The 16621-nt window shown below is 42.8% G+C and overlaps 1 protein-coding gene across 2 annotated transcripts in view; it reads right to left on the reverse strand.

Annotated features, from left to right (window-relative positions):
* The window catches only part of Clstn2 (calsyntenin 2), a 582382-nt gene that overhangs the window by 137699 nt on the left and 428062 nt on the right, over positions 1–16621 (reverse strand). For both annotated transcript variants that reach the window (XM_029481768.1, XM_029481769.1), the window contains exons 3-4: positions 1818–2013; positions 907–1115 (exon numbers count right to left, since the gene is read on the reverse strand). In XM_029481768.1, the coding sequence (XP_029337628.1) occupies positions 907–1115; positions 1818–2013 (405 nt within the window). The remainder of the gene's footprint in view (positions 1–906; positions 1116–1817; positions 2014–16621) is intronic.

Genomic DNA, 16621 nt, shown 5'->3' on the forward strand with positions numbered 1-16621 from the left:
TGTGTGTGTGTGCTCATGTTCTAACTAAGAATACTGAAAGGCATCCAGATGTGACTGTGTGTGTGTGTGTGTGCGTGTGCTCATGTTCTAACTAAGAATACTGAAAGGCATCCAGATGTGACTGTGTGCGTGTGTGTGTGTTCATGTTCTAAGAATACTGAAAGGCATCCAGATGTGACTGTGTGTGTGTGTGTGCTCATGTTCTAACTAAGAATACTGAAAGGCATCCAGATGTGATTGGGGATATGTGTGTGCTCATGTTCTAACTAAGAATACTGAAAGGCATCCTGATGTGATTGTGTGTGTGTGATCATGTTCTAACTAAGAATACTGAAAGGCATCCAGATGTGATTGTGTGTGTGCTCATGCTCTAACTAAGAATACTGAAAGGCATCCAGATGTGATTGTGTGTGTATGTGTGTGTGTGTGTGCTCATGTTCTAACTAAGAATACTGAAAGGCATCCAGATGTGATTGGGGGTATGTGTGCTCATGTTCTAACTAAGAATACTGAAAGGCATCCAGATGTGATTGTGTGTGTGTGTGTGTTCATGTTCTAACTAAGAATACTGAAAGGCATCCAGATGTGCTCAGGTTGATGATGAGGCACACACCTAGAAAATAAATAATTATTCCAGACACCATCTTTGTTTTGTATTCAAATGTGTGAGATTATGAGTTCTCCAGACCATATTTATCAACGTTCCTGGGATTTTCTGGAAGTAGTTTAGACATAAAAAAGGTTCTAATTATGAATGAGCCATCAACTCAAGTGCAGAATTGGGTCATGGTGTCTCTAGAGACAGGGTCTCTAGGGAGGTACCATTTGGGGGCCCTTCTTGGTCTTGAGAGCAGGGACAGTGAATTTGTCTCCTCGACAGTACAGGGATCTTTTCGGGACACTTACCATTTCTGTCAATGGCAAAAGGCACATCCGTTGTGACAATTTCATAGTTGCAAATCTGGCTGTACTGGGGGGAGCAGTCCTCATCAATGGCTTCTACCTGCAGGATGCTGTCATAGATCTTGCCCTCCGTGACGATGGCCTTGTAGGCTGGCTCTTTGAAGGTGGGTGCGAACTCATTGACATCCTTCACCTGGATGTGGACCACAGCCCTGGAGCACCAATCAGAAAGAAGAATGAATGGTAAAGAAGGAATCACACCATGTATTTGTGGGTACTGATCCAGCCCAAGGCCATGTGAGTGAAGAGGCCTCAACACGCTCAGGGCAATGGTTACCTGAGTGCTCTGTTTTCCCTCCCTCTGGGTACCAACTGCAGCAGACTGATCTTGCCTTGATGCTGAACAAATCTTTCTCATTTCCCATAATCCTCTACTGCTCACCCCAGGCAACACATTCCCTCTCCATCTTCTCCCTTTTCCCTATTCCCTTCATCTACTCAGGAAGAAGTCAGCTGTGTTGTGCTCTGAGCTAAACTTCATAAGGGAGAGAGAGCAGTGTTGACTCAAGGTGAGAAGTATGTGAAAGAGAGAAACAAAGAACTTTGGAGAAATGCAGAGGAAAGTTTAGACTGGGTCTGAGGAGAGGGGTGGGTTAGGGAAAGCTTCCTAGGGGAAGCAATGCTTGTACACAGTATGACCAGTTATAACATGACCCCTCACCCCAGTCACCACCACCATAGCCCACTTCCTGCTCCTAGGCAAAGGGATGCTAATAGAAGTGGGAGTTTTAAACCACCTTCCAAGCACATCATTGGTATGAGCCGTGGGTGGACATACTTAAAGAACACTTTGTAAACAGAATAATAAATGGGAGTGGATGGGCCAGGGAGGAGGTGGGTGACAGGGATCTCACTTGTGTGACTTCTTCCAGGCTGCTTCCCGAGGCCCCGCACCACAGTCATAGGCCTGGATGATGAACGTGTACTCCTTCTGCAGCTCACAGTCGATGGGACTCTTGGCACGGAGCCGGCCCTCTCCAGATGTCTTATTGAGCACCACAGCCTCAAAGGGCAGCTCCTGTCCATGGATCTTGAATGCACAGATTTCCCCTGCAGAAGGAGAGAGCAGTGAGGGTGAATGCTGGGAGCCTCTGGGCTCAAGACAGTGCCTCGATAGAGCTGGATCGACAAGCCCAAAACTTCTACATAATTTCCTCCGTACATTCACCATGCTCAACTAGACTTGGCCTTGGCGATCAGGCTTACATGCTCATTTCCTAGAGAGAAGGTGGAAGTGTCTCATGCATGTGGATGTTACCCATCAGGGACTTGGGTAGTCTTTACATGGGTGGCGACTTTCTTCAGTTTGTTCTTCTTCCTAGCAGACTTCCCCTTGTTTTTTTATCCAGTCTGGGATTAAGGAACTTGCAAACAATCAAAAGACAAAGGACTGCTGATGGAAAGACACAAAGGCCAAAGCTTTGCCCAGTCTATTGTCTTATTATGACATTTTCAGTGCTTGAAAGTGTGTTGCATGAGCTGGTCACATTGGCCTGACCAGGAGATGGGTAGACACTGTGATCCAGGTCCTGCCAGACTTGTGCCAGAGCCTTCACTCATCTGAAGCATGAGCATCAGTTGTGTTTCCATCACCTTGGTTTGTAAAGAGCACATTGTTGTAGCCGACCCCCCCTTACCTCCACCAGCCTCCATTATAACTCTCTACCTCCCCTCCCCTCACAGTGGAGGCAGGCAATTTTCTCTTCTGAAACAGTGGGAGTGAGTCTCTGTGAGTTCAAGATTCCCCATGGAGCTTAAACAGCTAACTTCTTAAAGAGCAGAACATGTTGTGAAATGAATGCATTTAGCCAGTTCTGCTGGGTTAATGTTTATTATGACTGTTTCTCTGCATTAAATTTACAAGGCCACAAGAATCTTCTTTTTTTCCCCCTCTACTTGTGAATATTTATTTCTTGAACTCTGACTGTAAAGTAAGTCCTATAGCAAATGTTTTGAAATGTGCTGAAAATTTGAGACATGTCCTCTTGCGGTTTTGAGAGCACTTGTAGACCTCAGGCAATGATGCTCAGCTGTCCAGAGGCCACTTATAGTACAGGGGGATGTGTTAGCACTCTGAGATGGGCAGGGAAGCTGATCTGTAGGCTACGGAAGTACAGAGCCAAGATATCTGGGTTCAAATTCCAAGTGTGCTATAGATGAAGTGATAGGTTTCAAGGAATTGACAGTGCTTTTCTGGGTTTTAGGTGTGTCATTGCTAAGGTGATCTAGGGGATGAAGTTAGGGAGAGGAACATCTACTCTGAGATGTTTCACCCTCGGTCTGACATTGCTTCAGCTATACTGCCTGGACCATGTGACTTCCTAAGAGAATTTGCTCTCAGAGTGACAGAGGCACTGACTTGTTTCTCCCTAGCCCAGATCCTGTCTAGCTGTTGATAAGAGCAGACAATTGGAGGCAAAGAAATAATGGGATTGATTGCATGCCTGCTTTGGGCAATGATCTTTGTTTCCAGGCAATCTTAGTTGACCTTCATAGCAAATATACAAGGCAGCTGTTCTATACAAGCTTATATAAATCACTGTTGTTCTTTTGTTGTTGAGAATGGATCCTATTATTTAGTTCAGGACAGTCTGGACCTCGAAATCCTCCAACCTTGGCCTCTTAAATACTAAGATTATAGGCCTTCATGACTCAAACTTATACAAATTAGAAAAAGAAGGAGGAGGAGGGGGAGGAGGAGGAGGAGGAGGAGGAGGACCATGAACATATTTGCTCAATGTCATTGAGGTAAACTTGAGCATTAAACTCAGATATGGCTGACTTGTAATCCCCCATATGTTCTAATCTACCACTGTATCCCCAAAGAGTCCCAAGATGTCTAAAGAGTTCCCCCCACACCCCAGGGATGCCTGTGGCCATGATTCATATTCAGACTCTAATTCATGTGTGGCTGAGCTGAGTCCCTCACTTTCCATATAGGAAGCATGCCCAAATCTCTTAAAACAATGTGTTCTAAGATGTTCAATCAATACTAATGTTACCCGTGGGCTTTTGCTTTTCTTATTATTTTTTTTATCTTCAATTTCATTATGAACATTCTACTTTCACTACCTCCCTTCCAGGTTGTTTCTCAAATATAGATACACTAGAGTGAATAAAATGGGTTGGTTGTAGGCCAAGTTCTAACAGGAACCCAAGCTCCCGTTTGCTGCCACTGCCCAAGGTTTTTGCTGGGCATCTCAGCATTGCCCATTCTGATAAGCATATCTCTGTAGCTTTTAGGACACAAGAATAGGTTTTAGCTGATCCTTGGGTTTAATTCCTGCTCTGAATTAGCTAATGTGCCCTGTGATTTTATCCCAAGATCAGTGCCTCTCTGACAGTGTTACCAGTGTATTCAAACTGGTTCCGGAGGATTCTCTGGAGTGCCCAACCACCACCATCACCATGATTATAAGGCTAATCAGACCATTTCATTCTGAAGAGCCAAGTTAAACCTAAAATAGATGAGGGTAATTTTCTGCTGGAAACATTTGAGCACAACCAAAGTAGTTCACCAGACTCAGCAGTCCTTAAGAAGCAAGGGGGTGGGGGTGGGGTGGGGGAAGGACACAGAGGAGACCAGGGGAAGGCAAGAGCAGTAAACTTTGGGCTTGCATATTTCCATCTTGCCTATCTCATTGTAAATCAGTGGAACTAGCATTTTAGCTATTATGGTTTGAATATGAAGTGACGCCCACCCAAAGGCTCATTCGTTGTAAGTTGGATTCCATATGCAGCAAAGGTCAGAGGTGTGGCCTTGGGAGGTGGTTGAATCATGGAGGCACTAACCTGGTGGCTGGACTGATAATCTATGGATGAATTCCTAACTGAACAGCTATAAGAAGTCAGGGTCCAGCTGCATGAAGTGGGGCAGTGGAAGCTGACTTGTGAAGGGCGGAGCTTGTCCCTGCCTCCCTTCTCCCTCTTTGTTCTCCTTCCTGGCTGCCCTGAGGTGGCAGCTTTGTTTTTCCATGTGACCCCACCATCACTCTCAGCCTCACTTCAGACCCAAGGCAATAGGGACAAAGGTACACATTGCCCCACCTCAGGTCCAGGGCAACAGGACCAAGGGTCCATACATTAAGACCCCTGAAACTGTAAACCATAATAGCCACTTCTCTTTCCAGGCATTTTTTTCAGGTGTGTTGTCTTTTCAGGTATTTTTTCCAAAGTGACAGAAAGCTGATGACTACATCAAATAAGCCCTGAAAACTGCACTACATCAGTAACACAAGGATGGATAGCTTGGGTACCTTAAAACACAGGCACTGGTGTTCTTAGGCATCCCTTAATCTGTAAAAAAGACTGTCTACAAACAGACCAGCTCAGGGACCACTTAGTGTTCACCAACTCAGACTGACACAGAATTTGGTCCCTTTTGAATATAACCGAGAACTCATATCACACTCATTACTGGGCATACTGAATACTTGTGCTCCTGTTGCACAGACATTTTCTTAATAGATAATCCATCCATTCGCGCAGGAAATATTTATTAGGGACTAAGTGCTGGGCATCAGTGATGAGCAGGACCAGCCCCAGCTACAGTCCACACAAACTATGTGCTGTCTGGGGATATCAGTAGTCAGAGGGCCACATCTCTAGAGGAGGAACAGGGAGTGCCACATACACATTGAAGAAGAGATACAGAGTTCAGGTCTGGAGGGATGTGCGCTGTGTGCTTGCATAAGGATGTGAAGGCTTTGCAGAGGCTGGAGGAGGAGGTGAAGGACATACCCAGGCCACCGGAATGACATCTTGTTTCAACTAGAGGGGAGAATATTCCTTGGGAAGGGATAGGGCAAGTCAAATACTTCAGGGTCCAGTGTGGCAGGAAAAGAAACTGCTAGAGTAGGGGACCAGCTTCTTGGGTGTGTGATGTGAGAGTCATGCAGGACCCTGTGGTCAGAAAGGCACTGAAGTACAATTAAATAGTTTGTGTTTAAAACTTGCCGTGCTGGGGATAGGGAGACGGCTTCAGGGATAAGGGCTCTGCTGTCCTAAGGACCTGAGTTTGAATCCCTGCTACCCATGTAAAAAAAAAAAAAACAAACAAAAAAAACAAAAAACAAACCAGACGTGTCTATTCATACCTGTTAGCACAGCATTGAGGAATGGAGACAGATTCTGAGAGCTTCTGTTTTTGTGCATTACTCTGTCTCCAGGTAATAAAACAATGATCAGGGAACTCTAGCAGTGTTCTGGCCTCCATATGCTCATACATAGGCACATGGGATACACAGGAACACACACACACACACACACACACAGACCATGCATGCAAGCTATTGCTACCCAATAGAGAAAGGTTGCATATTTTTCTAGAGTTAGAACTTTATCAAATAGAAAATACTCATATACTAGGAGTTGAAAGAATGAAAGTGATCTGGGTTGGAGTTTTGGGATAAAGATGCTCAGATCACCTCTCAGCATCAGTACTTGATACACTGGGTCACCTTGGTCACCTTAGAGTTTGTTGCTAAAGGTTTTCTGGGGGAGGATGGTACGCTTCAAAGACAAATCAAATCTGAATGGCTTCCAGATAAAAACATTGCCATCAAAACTCATGCTGTTCTCGTGGGTGTGGCAGAAACTGTGTATGTGACACACACAGGTTACTGTGTGCACTGGGTTGGCAGCCACCTGAGTGGGGACCTGAGGTCACTGAGCCTCTAGGCGCCATTCTTTACCCACTGTGGCTGGCTGTACATGCACTCAGCTTCATCACAAACACCCTTGAAAGCCTGAGCAGAGGGAACAGTTATAGTGCCTAGGTGGGATGCTGCCTCCCACCCTTCAGGCTTTTGTCTGTAGCACACAATTACCTTCTCTTCAGCAACAACACATTCCTCAGACTCTGCAGAAATGGGTATAGCTCTCTCTTAAGCTCTGTCACACCTTTCTGAAGAAAATGTCCTTACATTTATTTTTATTTTTTTAGATTTATTTTATGTGTGTGACTTTTTAACTGCATGAATGTATGCTTGGTGCTCACAGGGGTCAGAAGAGGGCATCTGATCACCTGAAATAGGAATTTTAAGGGTGACTGTGAGCCATTGTGGAAGCACTGGGAATCGAACCTGGCCCTGTACAAGAACAAGTGCTCTCAGCTGCTGAGTCACCTCTCCAGCCCTTTAAATCAGTTTTCAAACAATTGGGTTTCAAAGACTATTTCTGAAAGCAAAACTCTTATGCTGGATCGCATTGATTCCATTGCTCAGATGAGGAGACTTAGTCTGGGAGAGCTCAAAGGGCTCATCAGAGGGACTTGCAAACTTTATATGCCCCAATATAGGGGAATGCCAGGGCCAAAAGAATGGGAATGGGTGGGTAGGGAAGTGGGGGGCGCTATGGGGGACTTTTGGGATAGTATTGGAAATGTAATTGAGGAAAATATGTAATAAAAATATTAAAAAAAAAACAATAAGGAACGAACGGCACACTAAAATGAGCACCTATCAGCTCACGAATGACAATCAGCACTGTTACAAGGATGCTACAGACCAGGGCTTTTCTAGAACAGTCTGTGGAGACCCCAAAGCTCTTTGTAGGATACCACAAGGGCTTGATGACCATCTTATTAATACTAAGATGGAATCTGACGATTCAGGGTGCTGAGCTCCGTGCTGCTGGTGTAAAAGCAATGGGAAGGAATGATGTGGGAGGCCTAGCAGTAGCTGTGTATTCACCACAGGATTCTCAACAAACAAACAAACAAACAAACAAACAAACAACAAACAAAGAAATCATTCAATATCACTGGAGAATGACTTTAGTTCCTCAGTAAGTGGTATCAATTTAATTGAATTTGGTAGTCTAAACTCCTGGGTTCATATCTTCTCCTGTTACTGTTGTTTTGAGACAGGGTCTTATATTGCTCAGATTAAGCTCAAACTTTGATTCTCCTGCCTCAGCCTTCTGAGGGCTGGCATAGCAAGCATGTACCACCACAGTCAGGTGCCTTTTTGGCTTTTAGTGTTCCATGTGAAAGGTGGAAGTGCAGTTAACAGCCCCAGCAGGGCAGATGTGGTATCCGGGAAACTGTGAAGACAGGAAGTTGAGAGCTAAGCAGGGACTTTCCAAAGCATCATTTCTTCACAAAATGATGGACAGGCATGCTGGGTCTGTCCCTGCTTATATGTGTGCTCCTGAAAACAGATTCTGACAAAAGAGGTATGGAAATGTTTGTTTGTCAGTGTTAAGAATCTAAGCTTCTGGCTTTTGAGAACTTGTGTCTGCTGTCATTAAACAGCCTTGGGCAGTGATAATGAATGGGACCTTTTGATACCTGGGTGTGAAAGGTTTCCAATTTTAAAAGATCTAGTTGAACAGGATACAAGAGATCTCGTAAATGACCAGTGTAGAGTGCCACATGATCATATATGATAAAAATTCGAAGTATAAGACAGATTGGTGGTTTTTATTGTAACATTGTGCACTGGGCCGAGAGAGTGGGTTTCTCTAAATTCCTTTTAGAAACCCAACTCTTAAAATGATCACATTAGAAGGGAATGCCTTTGGGAACCAATTGTTCTCATTGAGTCTTCAGCTCTTGCATAATATTCTGGGAGAAATCTCTGTCTGGGGAATCGCTGGCTTTGCCCTTAGGGCTAGGATTAGTGCCTTTATAGATAAGCTTCAGGAAGACCTCCTGCCTTGTCGGCTGTGGGAATTCACAGTGAGAAGGGGCCACTCAAGAAGAACTAGTCCCTCAGCAGAAAAGGAGTCTTCCAACATTTTGATCTTCAGACTTCCCAACCTCCATAGCACTGGGAAATACATTTCTGCCATTTTACAAATTTCAGTCCATGGTGTTTTGTTGTAACACCCTGCAAGTGTCAAGACACTTTGTATGATGAGTGTATCAGTTTAATTTCACTTTCTGTAGTTATCTGTTCAGAAGCAACTGGAGGACTTCAGATATTTGCAACAATGTCTGCAATTATCAGAGAAGATTATTGAAGTACTCCTTCCTTTTCTTACTGCATAATTCTTTTATTATTATTATGTTCTTCACATAATCTAGCCTACAAAACCCAATAATGCACATGGAAGGCAGAACCAGATTTGAGGTTCTGGATACTTCTGTTAAGCTAGATATTAGAGAGACTGCAAAAATGTTGGCAATGCTCTTTATTATAAAATAGCTTTGGAAAATATATTTGTCAAATTATGTTACTTTATGCCTACACGGAATGAGCTTATTATTGCTATTTTAAATAAATGACTATGCATTTGCAAGTGTCTCTCATTTTGTTTCTAATTGAATAAATACTGATGGATGACCCGCATAAAGAAAAGCACTTGAGGGTCCTTACTGGTGTTTGGAACATAAAGAGGTCATGAGAACAAAATTCCTGGGAACTGCTCTTCTTGCCATTTCCCAGATGTAGCTGTCACACACTCCCGGGGATCATATCCTCTTCCTGGTGTGCAATTATGACCCCAAGCCCTGCAGAGAACTCACAGACTCAGTTTGCTGAGTCTCACAAGAGAGTCGCTGGAGAAAGTGTTCAAGCAGAATTTTCTATCTGTGCAGTAGAGTGGTGTGATGGGGGGGGGGGGGAACATCACTTCTGTTTCCTGTGGACCTAGGGCTAAACAGGCTAGGTTGGAATCTTAGCTCTGTGGCAGATTGTCTTTGTGGTCTTGCTCGAGTCGCTTCCTCTCTGCCTGCTTCTGCATCACTAGTGTGAGGCTCTATTCATAGTGGCTAGCTCATAGACTTGTTGGAGGGTTAAGTGGTTTGATATATGTAGAGCATCTTCTGTCTGACCTAGGGTCTCACTGAATTGCTCTCTCTGACCTCTGTCATTCTATTCTATTCTATTCTATTCTATTCTATTCTATTCTATTCTATTCTATTCTATTCTATTCTATTCTATTCTATTCTATGAACTCTGTCATTCTATTCTTTGGCCAAGTCCCTCTTCCTGCTTGAGAACCAAAGAGAGTGAATGGGCAGATCATTTAGCCATCAGAGATCATTCCAGTTCGTGTCATGCTTGTCATCAAACAACCTGGCAAGTTAAAGCATCTTGCACCAACGAGCTGCATTTCATACGTTTCTTCTCCCCCTCCCCCAGGATGTGACTGGCTAATGACAGTACCTTAGAATTTACACACTATCAGTACTGTGCCATAGGGAAGCTCAGAGTGGGAAACAGAATGGATGTGTTGAACTAGATGTACTCCAGAGTGACTAGGTGGGGTTTGCTAAAAGCCTTTAGGGATAAAGTTAGGGACACTGAACGTCACTGAGAGTAGACCACTCCTATGTCTCTGAGCCATTTCATTCTGATGGCTTACTGTCCCCTTGAGAAACTGCACCAAACCACAATCATGAAAACATTCTACTTAGAGTGAACAGCTATCCAGGTCCATACATCGGATAAAGAAAAAGACAGGTCTTGGGAACCACCCCTCCAAGCTGGGGAGGTCTCTCTAGAGTTTGATGCCAGCTATATGCCCTGTCCTTGCTAGTTCCCATATAGCAGTTAGATAGCAATGAGCGCATAGTCCAAGGGTTGAGTACAAGCTTTCGAGTGTACAGTATACCTCTACATGAAGTCATTTGCAGTCACTGTAAGTATGATACAACAGGAAAGGACAAATGCTAATTACATCCTGGGGTAATCATGCTCAGAATATCAAATTAGAGCTGAACTTAGAAATAAATTTATACTCAAACAAATTGACTTTAAGCCCTCCTACTTCAGATTAAAAATTTATAATCACCCAGGAGTAGAAAATTAAGGGGAAAGGTGTTGGGGATTGTCACTGTGGGTCCCCCTCTGAGATCTGGGAGTGGGGAACTGTTCAGACAGACCAGGCTTCGAGTCCTTGCTATGCTCTCCTTAGCTGTATGACCTTGGGTATTTCCTAGGTTCCTTTTTATTTCAGACAGGGGAGTACCAGCCATGTCTAATCCTAAAAGTACCACGAGGCTATGCCATACTCTGTGCAACTGGGGAAGAATGAAGGTCACTCAGTTTTTATTATGATCATAGTAAATCCTGCCTTCTGGCCTGCAAGCACTTAGATGCTATATTGTCACCTTGTCTCAATTCCCAATAGAACCAGAGCAGGTGGCTGTCTGTCACTGCTTAGAGCTTTCTTTCTGCTTAGGACTGAGCAAAGCAAGAACATGCTCTTTAATCTGAGAAGCCATGTTTCTAAAGTCTGTGCTGAAACTAACCCCACCCACAACCTCCACTCTCCTTTTTTCTCTTTTTGGAAGCACAGCTATCCTTTTCTGAGAAACTGAAGACAAGGCATTTTTTCCCTCCTTGGCAGTGTCTGTTGAATAAATAAATGATGCAACAGCTTATATAGATGCTGGAAACGTGGAAAGGTCCCAGAGCCCCGACAGCCATTATTAGGTCAAGCAAAACCTGACCAGGGGTTGAGTGGCCATTTGGTCTGCCTCGTGAGCAGTGCATCTGTTCTGGGAGGGCTTCCAGGATGAAAGCATACTGGATATAGTCTTAAAGAAGCCATCCCTGAGTGATAGAGGATACAGTAGGACACAAACAAATGGCATGAGTTTTAGAGATCAGGACTGCTCACATCTATTGGGTGTTTAGTGTTGGTCAGGGGCTTAGGGATGCAGTGGCAACAGCCTGCATTTCTCTGCATTGACATGCCTGGCTGGAGAAGGGAGGCTTGGAAGACATAGAAGTCAGCCCTGTCTCTGCAGACAGAGGAGGTAGGTACGCAAAGGATCCCTGCAGTGCCCACTGCTAAAGCTCTGAACTCTGAAATCTGCTCCCCACCCCTGGAACATAGGTGAAGATGAGCCCATCTTTTCTTACATACATCCAGACTTGCCTGCCTTGTGTCATGGCACCATCTCAGAGAATGCTGTGACTACAGAAAAGGAGTTTCAGCCTGAACAGCTTTGGACACAAGATCCTGCCCTATGACCATGGGCATATCTCTATACTATGCTTCCGGGCTTCTATTCCAAGGAGTTGCTGAGGCAGGGAAGCCTGCTCTTGCTATCCACTTGTCATCTTTAGCCCTTCATTACCCTGTTTGAGTAATGGAAATAAAATTGCCATCCTCCTGTCCAAAACCACATTATCATTACAACTCTTGTTGAGTTTAAACCGGGAACTAATGAGTATCGGCAGGATCCTTCTCCAGTTGACCATGTACTCTTTCCATGTCACAGGTGTTCTGCTTTGGGCAGCTTCCCTGGGATCTCAAGGGCTGACCAGTAGTATCAGGTGCCATGGAGCACACACAACAGAAGAAACAATCAAAACATGCCGAACAGGATAGTGGCTGCATTTGTAATGGCTACATTTTAATATCTGCCAAAAATTTTAATTAAAATCCAATGACCTCAAAAAAGCGTAGTCTCTGGGCCCAACTATGAAATTGGGCAAAAATATTGTTTCCGCTGTCAAGCTGGAATGGGATCTTGTTGAGTTGGTTGGGGAGTCTTGCTGCAAAAGAAATGGATTCCGTTTGTTGATAGCACATGGTCAACAGTTAAGCCAGATGTAAGCCGGGGCTGTGCTCCAAAGTCTGTCCCTTTTCATTTTCACCTGCCATCCTAGAAGCTGTGGATGGTGGGAAGGTCACATGCAAATATAAAGGTCCTTAATTATTCCTGGATTATCTTCCTACCCTTCTGAGTATGTCTTCCTCCTACCGGATAGGAATTGTAGCAGTTGCAGAGGCTCCCAGAAGCCTAGGACTCCGATCTTGCCTTTCAGGGACTGATAATTGGGTTTTTGAAAGAGAAGCTACACATAAAGCCAGATCACTAGAGGTGTTTGGGGTTAAGGAACACCAGGGAGACCTCAAGATACCAGGACTGACAATTACAGAGGAAGACTTAGGGTATAGGCAGAGCCTGTTCAGAATTGTGCTTAGAAGTCAAATCATTAAGATTTTTTTTTAATTTTTAATTTTAGTTTATGAGTATGGGTATTTTCCCAGCACATAGGCTGCACACCATACATGTGCAGTGCCAAAGAAGGCCAGAAAGAGGCATCACACCCAATGACTTAGAGTTACAGATGGTCGGGAGCTGTCATGTGGGTGCTGGGAATCGAACAAAGGTTCTCTGGAAGAGCAGCCAGTGTTCTTAACCCCAGGCCAGCTCTCCAGCCCCAAGAAGCCAAATCTTTAAGATCTCCTTCTACTGCTTTTTCAGTGTCCTGTTCTGCAGTATCTTGGGATCTCAGAAAGACCCAGGAAGAGATATTCTTCAAAAAATATTTGTTGAACACCCTGTGTCTGGCCTCATAGGTGTAGAGTTCACTCCCCATACAAGGCTCTTGACAGTTAACATGTGCCTAGTCTTATTAAGGAACTAGATTTTATATTTTATTCAATTGTTTTTTAACTTAAAAATTAAGAACAGATACTTTACTTGTGGGAAACTTTAAGTAAGAGATTAATTTTTTTGAAAAACAAATTATACAAAATCAAAATGCCAATCCAGAAGTTATGATTAAAATTTAGAGTCCAAATTGGGGTATTTTATAAGGATAAAGACTTTTAAAATAAATACACCCAGGCAGATGTTACATTTCTATAATTCCAGAACCAAGGAAGCTGAGGCAGGAGAATCACTTGTTGAAGGTTAGCCTGGAATACAGAGTGAGACACTATTTCAATGAAATTAAGTAAGTTAAAACGAAATGTTGATATAACAAAAGCAAATCTTATGCATTCGATAATGTCTTACTTAAATCAATTCACCTGTGTCTTAGCCATTTTTTTTATTACTATAAGAAAAAAAAAACATGACCAGAATAACGTATAAAATAACGCATTAAATTTGGCTTACCTCACAGACCTTTCTTTTGAAATCTCAAATTCCACCACTAGTGGCCCACTTTCCCCAATAAGACCGAAGCTCTTAATCCTTCCCAAAGAGTTCTGCCAACAGAGGACCAAGTAATCAAACCTCTGCCCCTATAAGGGCCATTCTCATTCGAACCGCCACAATATACTTTTTCTTTTTCCTTTCCTGTGATGTAGTTGCTAGAAAATGTACAACTATGTGTGTGACTTGGCTGAGGATTCAGCTGGACAGCTCTATGATATATAATTAATAGTTCATATCATCAAAGGGCACATTTTCCATAGAAATTAATTAAACTCAGAGAGGATGCATTCTACAATAACTATAAAATTATTCTTTTTTGTTGATTATTAGTTTCCTGGCATTATTCATAGCATTTAGGATAATGCTGCCTCTTAGAATAATGGCCCATTTGACCTTCTTCAGAGGGAGAAATCACATTGAACTGCAGTTCCCAAAGTGCTCATTGTCAGGCCTTGATTTAGCACTGCCTCTTTATGACTGTTTTCATAGAACTGTTATAGGATAAAATAATATTTTAAAACTATTTAAAAGATTAAAGTAACAGCTTATTGGTCACTTGTAACCACTGGATGTCTATGTTGAGAAATGGCTTTTACTATTCCCAGATAAGATGCAAGTGTTTTAGCCAGAGAGCCTAGCTTATAATTCACATAGGGTCATCAGAACTGAAACAAAAGTTCTTCCTAAAACCAATAAATTTAATGCTATTACAGTAGAATTGGTTTGCTACTAAAATAAATATTTTTGCAGATCAAGTCATACTCTGTCAATATTTTGACTGCCCCAATTATAACTAGAATAACAGGTTCATTATAAAGTGTATGTCATATGTATTGCATTGTTTACTGAAGCCAACAAGGGATCTGAGGAGTTTTGTGTGAAGTGGATGACTAAACTAACACGTGGACCATTTCCTTATAACATCATAAACCTGCAAAAGTTGTCTAAAAGTGGGAAAGGCTGAGCCTTGGACCCAGTATCTGCTCTGGTATCTTTTCTCCTGACTGGAATGGGTTTATTTGCCTTGAGTTGAGACTATTTGCATTAATTCCTATAGATTTATCCTTCCTTCTCATTTACATCAAGAGACTTCTATTCAAGTCTTTAAAAGAAGACAACAAAAAGCATGTGTTTTCTACTATCAGGTGAAAGAGTCAAGTCCCTGTTCTGATTTAACACTTTGCTCCAAGGCAGCCCTTACCAGGTGAGGAGCAGAAAAGCCCTTCTGGGAGGAAAGCAGTTGTCTGTGTGGCTTGGCAAATAGGATGCCTGGTGTGGGGGTCCTAAGGAAAAAAACTTAGGGAAAGAAGACCCCTGCAGGCTATGGCTGATATTGACATTTGGACATTCAGCAGATGGGAGGCAGGCTCCAGGCCCTGAAAAGTGGGGTGAACTGACTCTACACCAAGCAGAAGAAGACAATTGTCAGTTTGAATTTAGCCGTTAGTGGATTGCTTTTGAAAATATCAACAATTCTGAAGAAATGGGATGATCCACAATATTTTCCACATCACATTTTTGTTTTGTTTTGTTTTTTCGAGACAGGGTTTCTCTGTGTAGCCCTGGCTGTCCTGGCACTCACTTTGTAGACCAGGCTGGCCTCCAACTCAGAAATCCACCTGCCTCTGCCTCCCGAGTGCTAGGATTAAAGGCGTGCGTCACCACCGCCTGGCCCTCCACATCACATTTAAAATATAAAAATATAAAATATAGAAGCGGGGAAATAGGACCCTTTCTTAAAGAGAGAGATGACAGAGATCAACCCTGGGTTTCTGGAGGTATTTGAATCTTTAATCCACAATATTAAATAAATTCTTGTGAGAGTTTTCAAAACCATGAGGCAACAGTGGCCAATGTTAGAAGGGGAAACAGCCAGCCAAACACTCATAACTGAAGAACTTTAGCACCACCCTTTCAGTGATTTACAGGACAAATCCAAACATACCATTAAAGTCACCCTTAGTCACGCTGTCCTGCCTAATATGTAATAGCAGAGTCCTACACTCAAGAGCAGACGGCACATTCATTTCAACCTCACATGATAGAGACCATAAGCTGGGTCATAAAATGAATCCTACAGTGTAAAAGATGAAAATGCATGAAACATATTCTCTGAGAACAAAGGACATAAACAAATCACCAACATTTTAACAGTCAGTAATCTAGAAAAACTCCAGATATTTGGAAATTGTGCAATATACATCTTAATGCCCGGATCAAAGAAAAAAGTGAAAGAGAAATTAGAAAGTAAATAAATCCAAATGCTATAAAAGCACCATATATCAAAACTTGTAATTTGGTAAGATGGACAATCTGGGGCCTGGAGAGAAAGCTCAGGAGTTTCGAGTGCCTCCTGCTCTTACAGGGGACTTGAGTTCAGTTTCTAGCACCTGCCTAGCAGCTCACAACTGCCTGCAACTCCAGTCCTAGGGGCTCCAACACAGCCCTTCTGATGCCAGTGGGCTCCTGCATGTACCTGGAGCAGCTATATGCACTCAGGAACACCCATATACATAAATAAATAAATACATATTTTTAAATAAAAATTGAACAAGCTAAGATAAAGAAGCTAGAAAAAAAAGAGCAAATTAGACCCAATTAAGTAGATTTAAAATAATATCATTGATATGCTTGTTTCAGCAGCACATATACTAAAATAATGTCATTGAATGTAAGCCACATACAAAAATGCATATATATATATATATATATATATATATATATATATATACTCCAAGTCTGAGCTAGGCAGTGGCTGATGTTCCCAGCCCTCTTTATTTTGAGACACTTTTGCTAAATTGCTCA

This window comes from Mus caroli, chromosome 9 (genome assembly GCF_900094665.2).
Source record: "Mus caroli chromosome 9, CAROLI_EIJ_v1.1, whole genome shotgun sequence".
Lineage (NCBI taxonomy): Eukaryota > Metazoa > Chordata > Mammalia > Rodentia > Muridae > Mus > Mus caroli.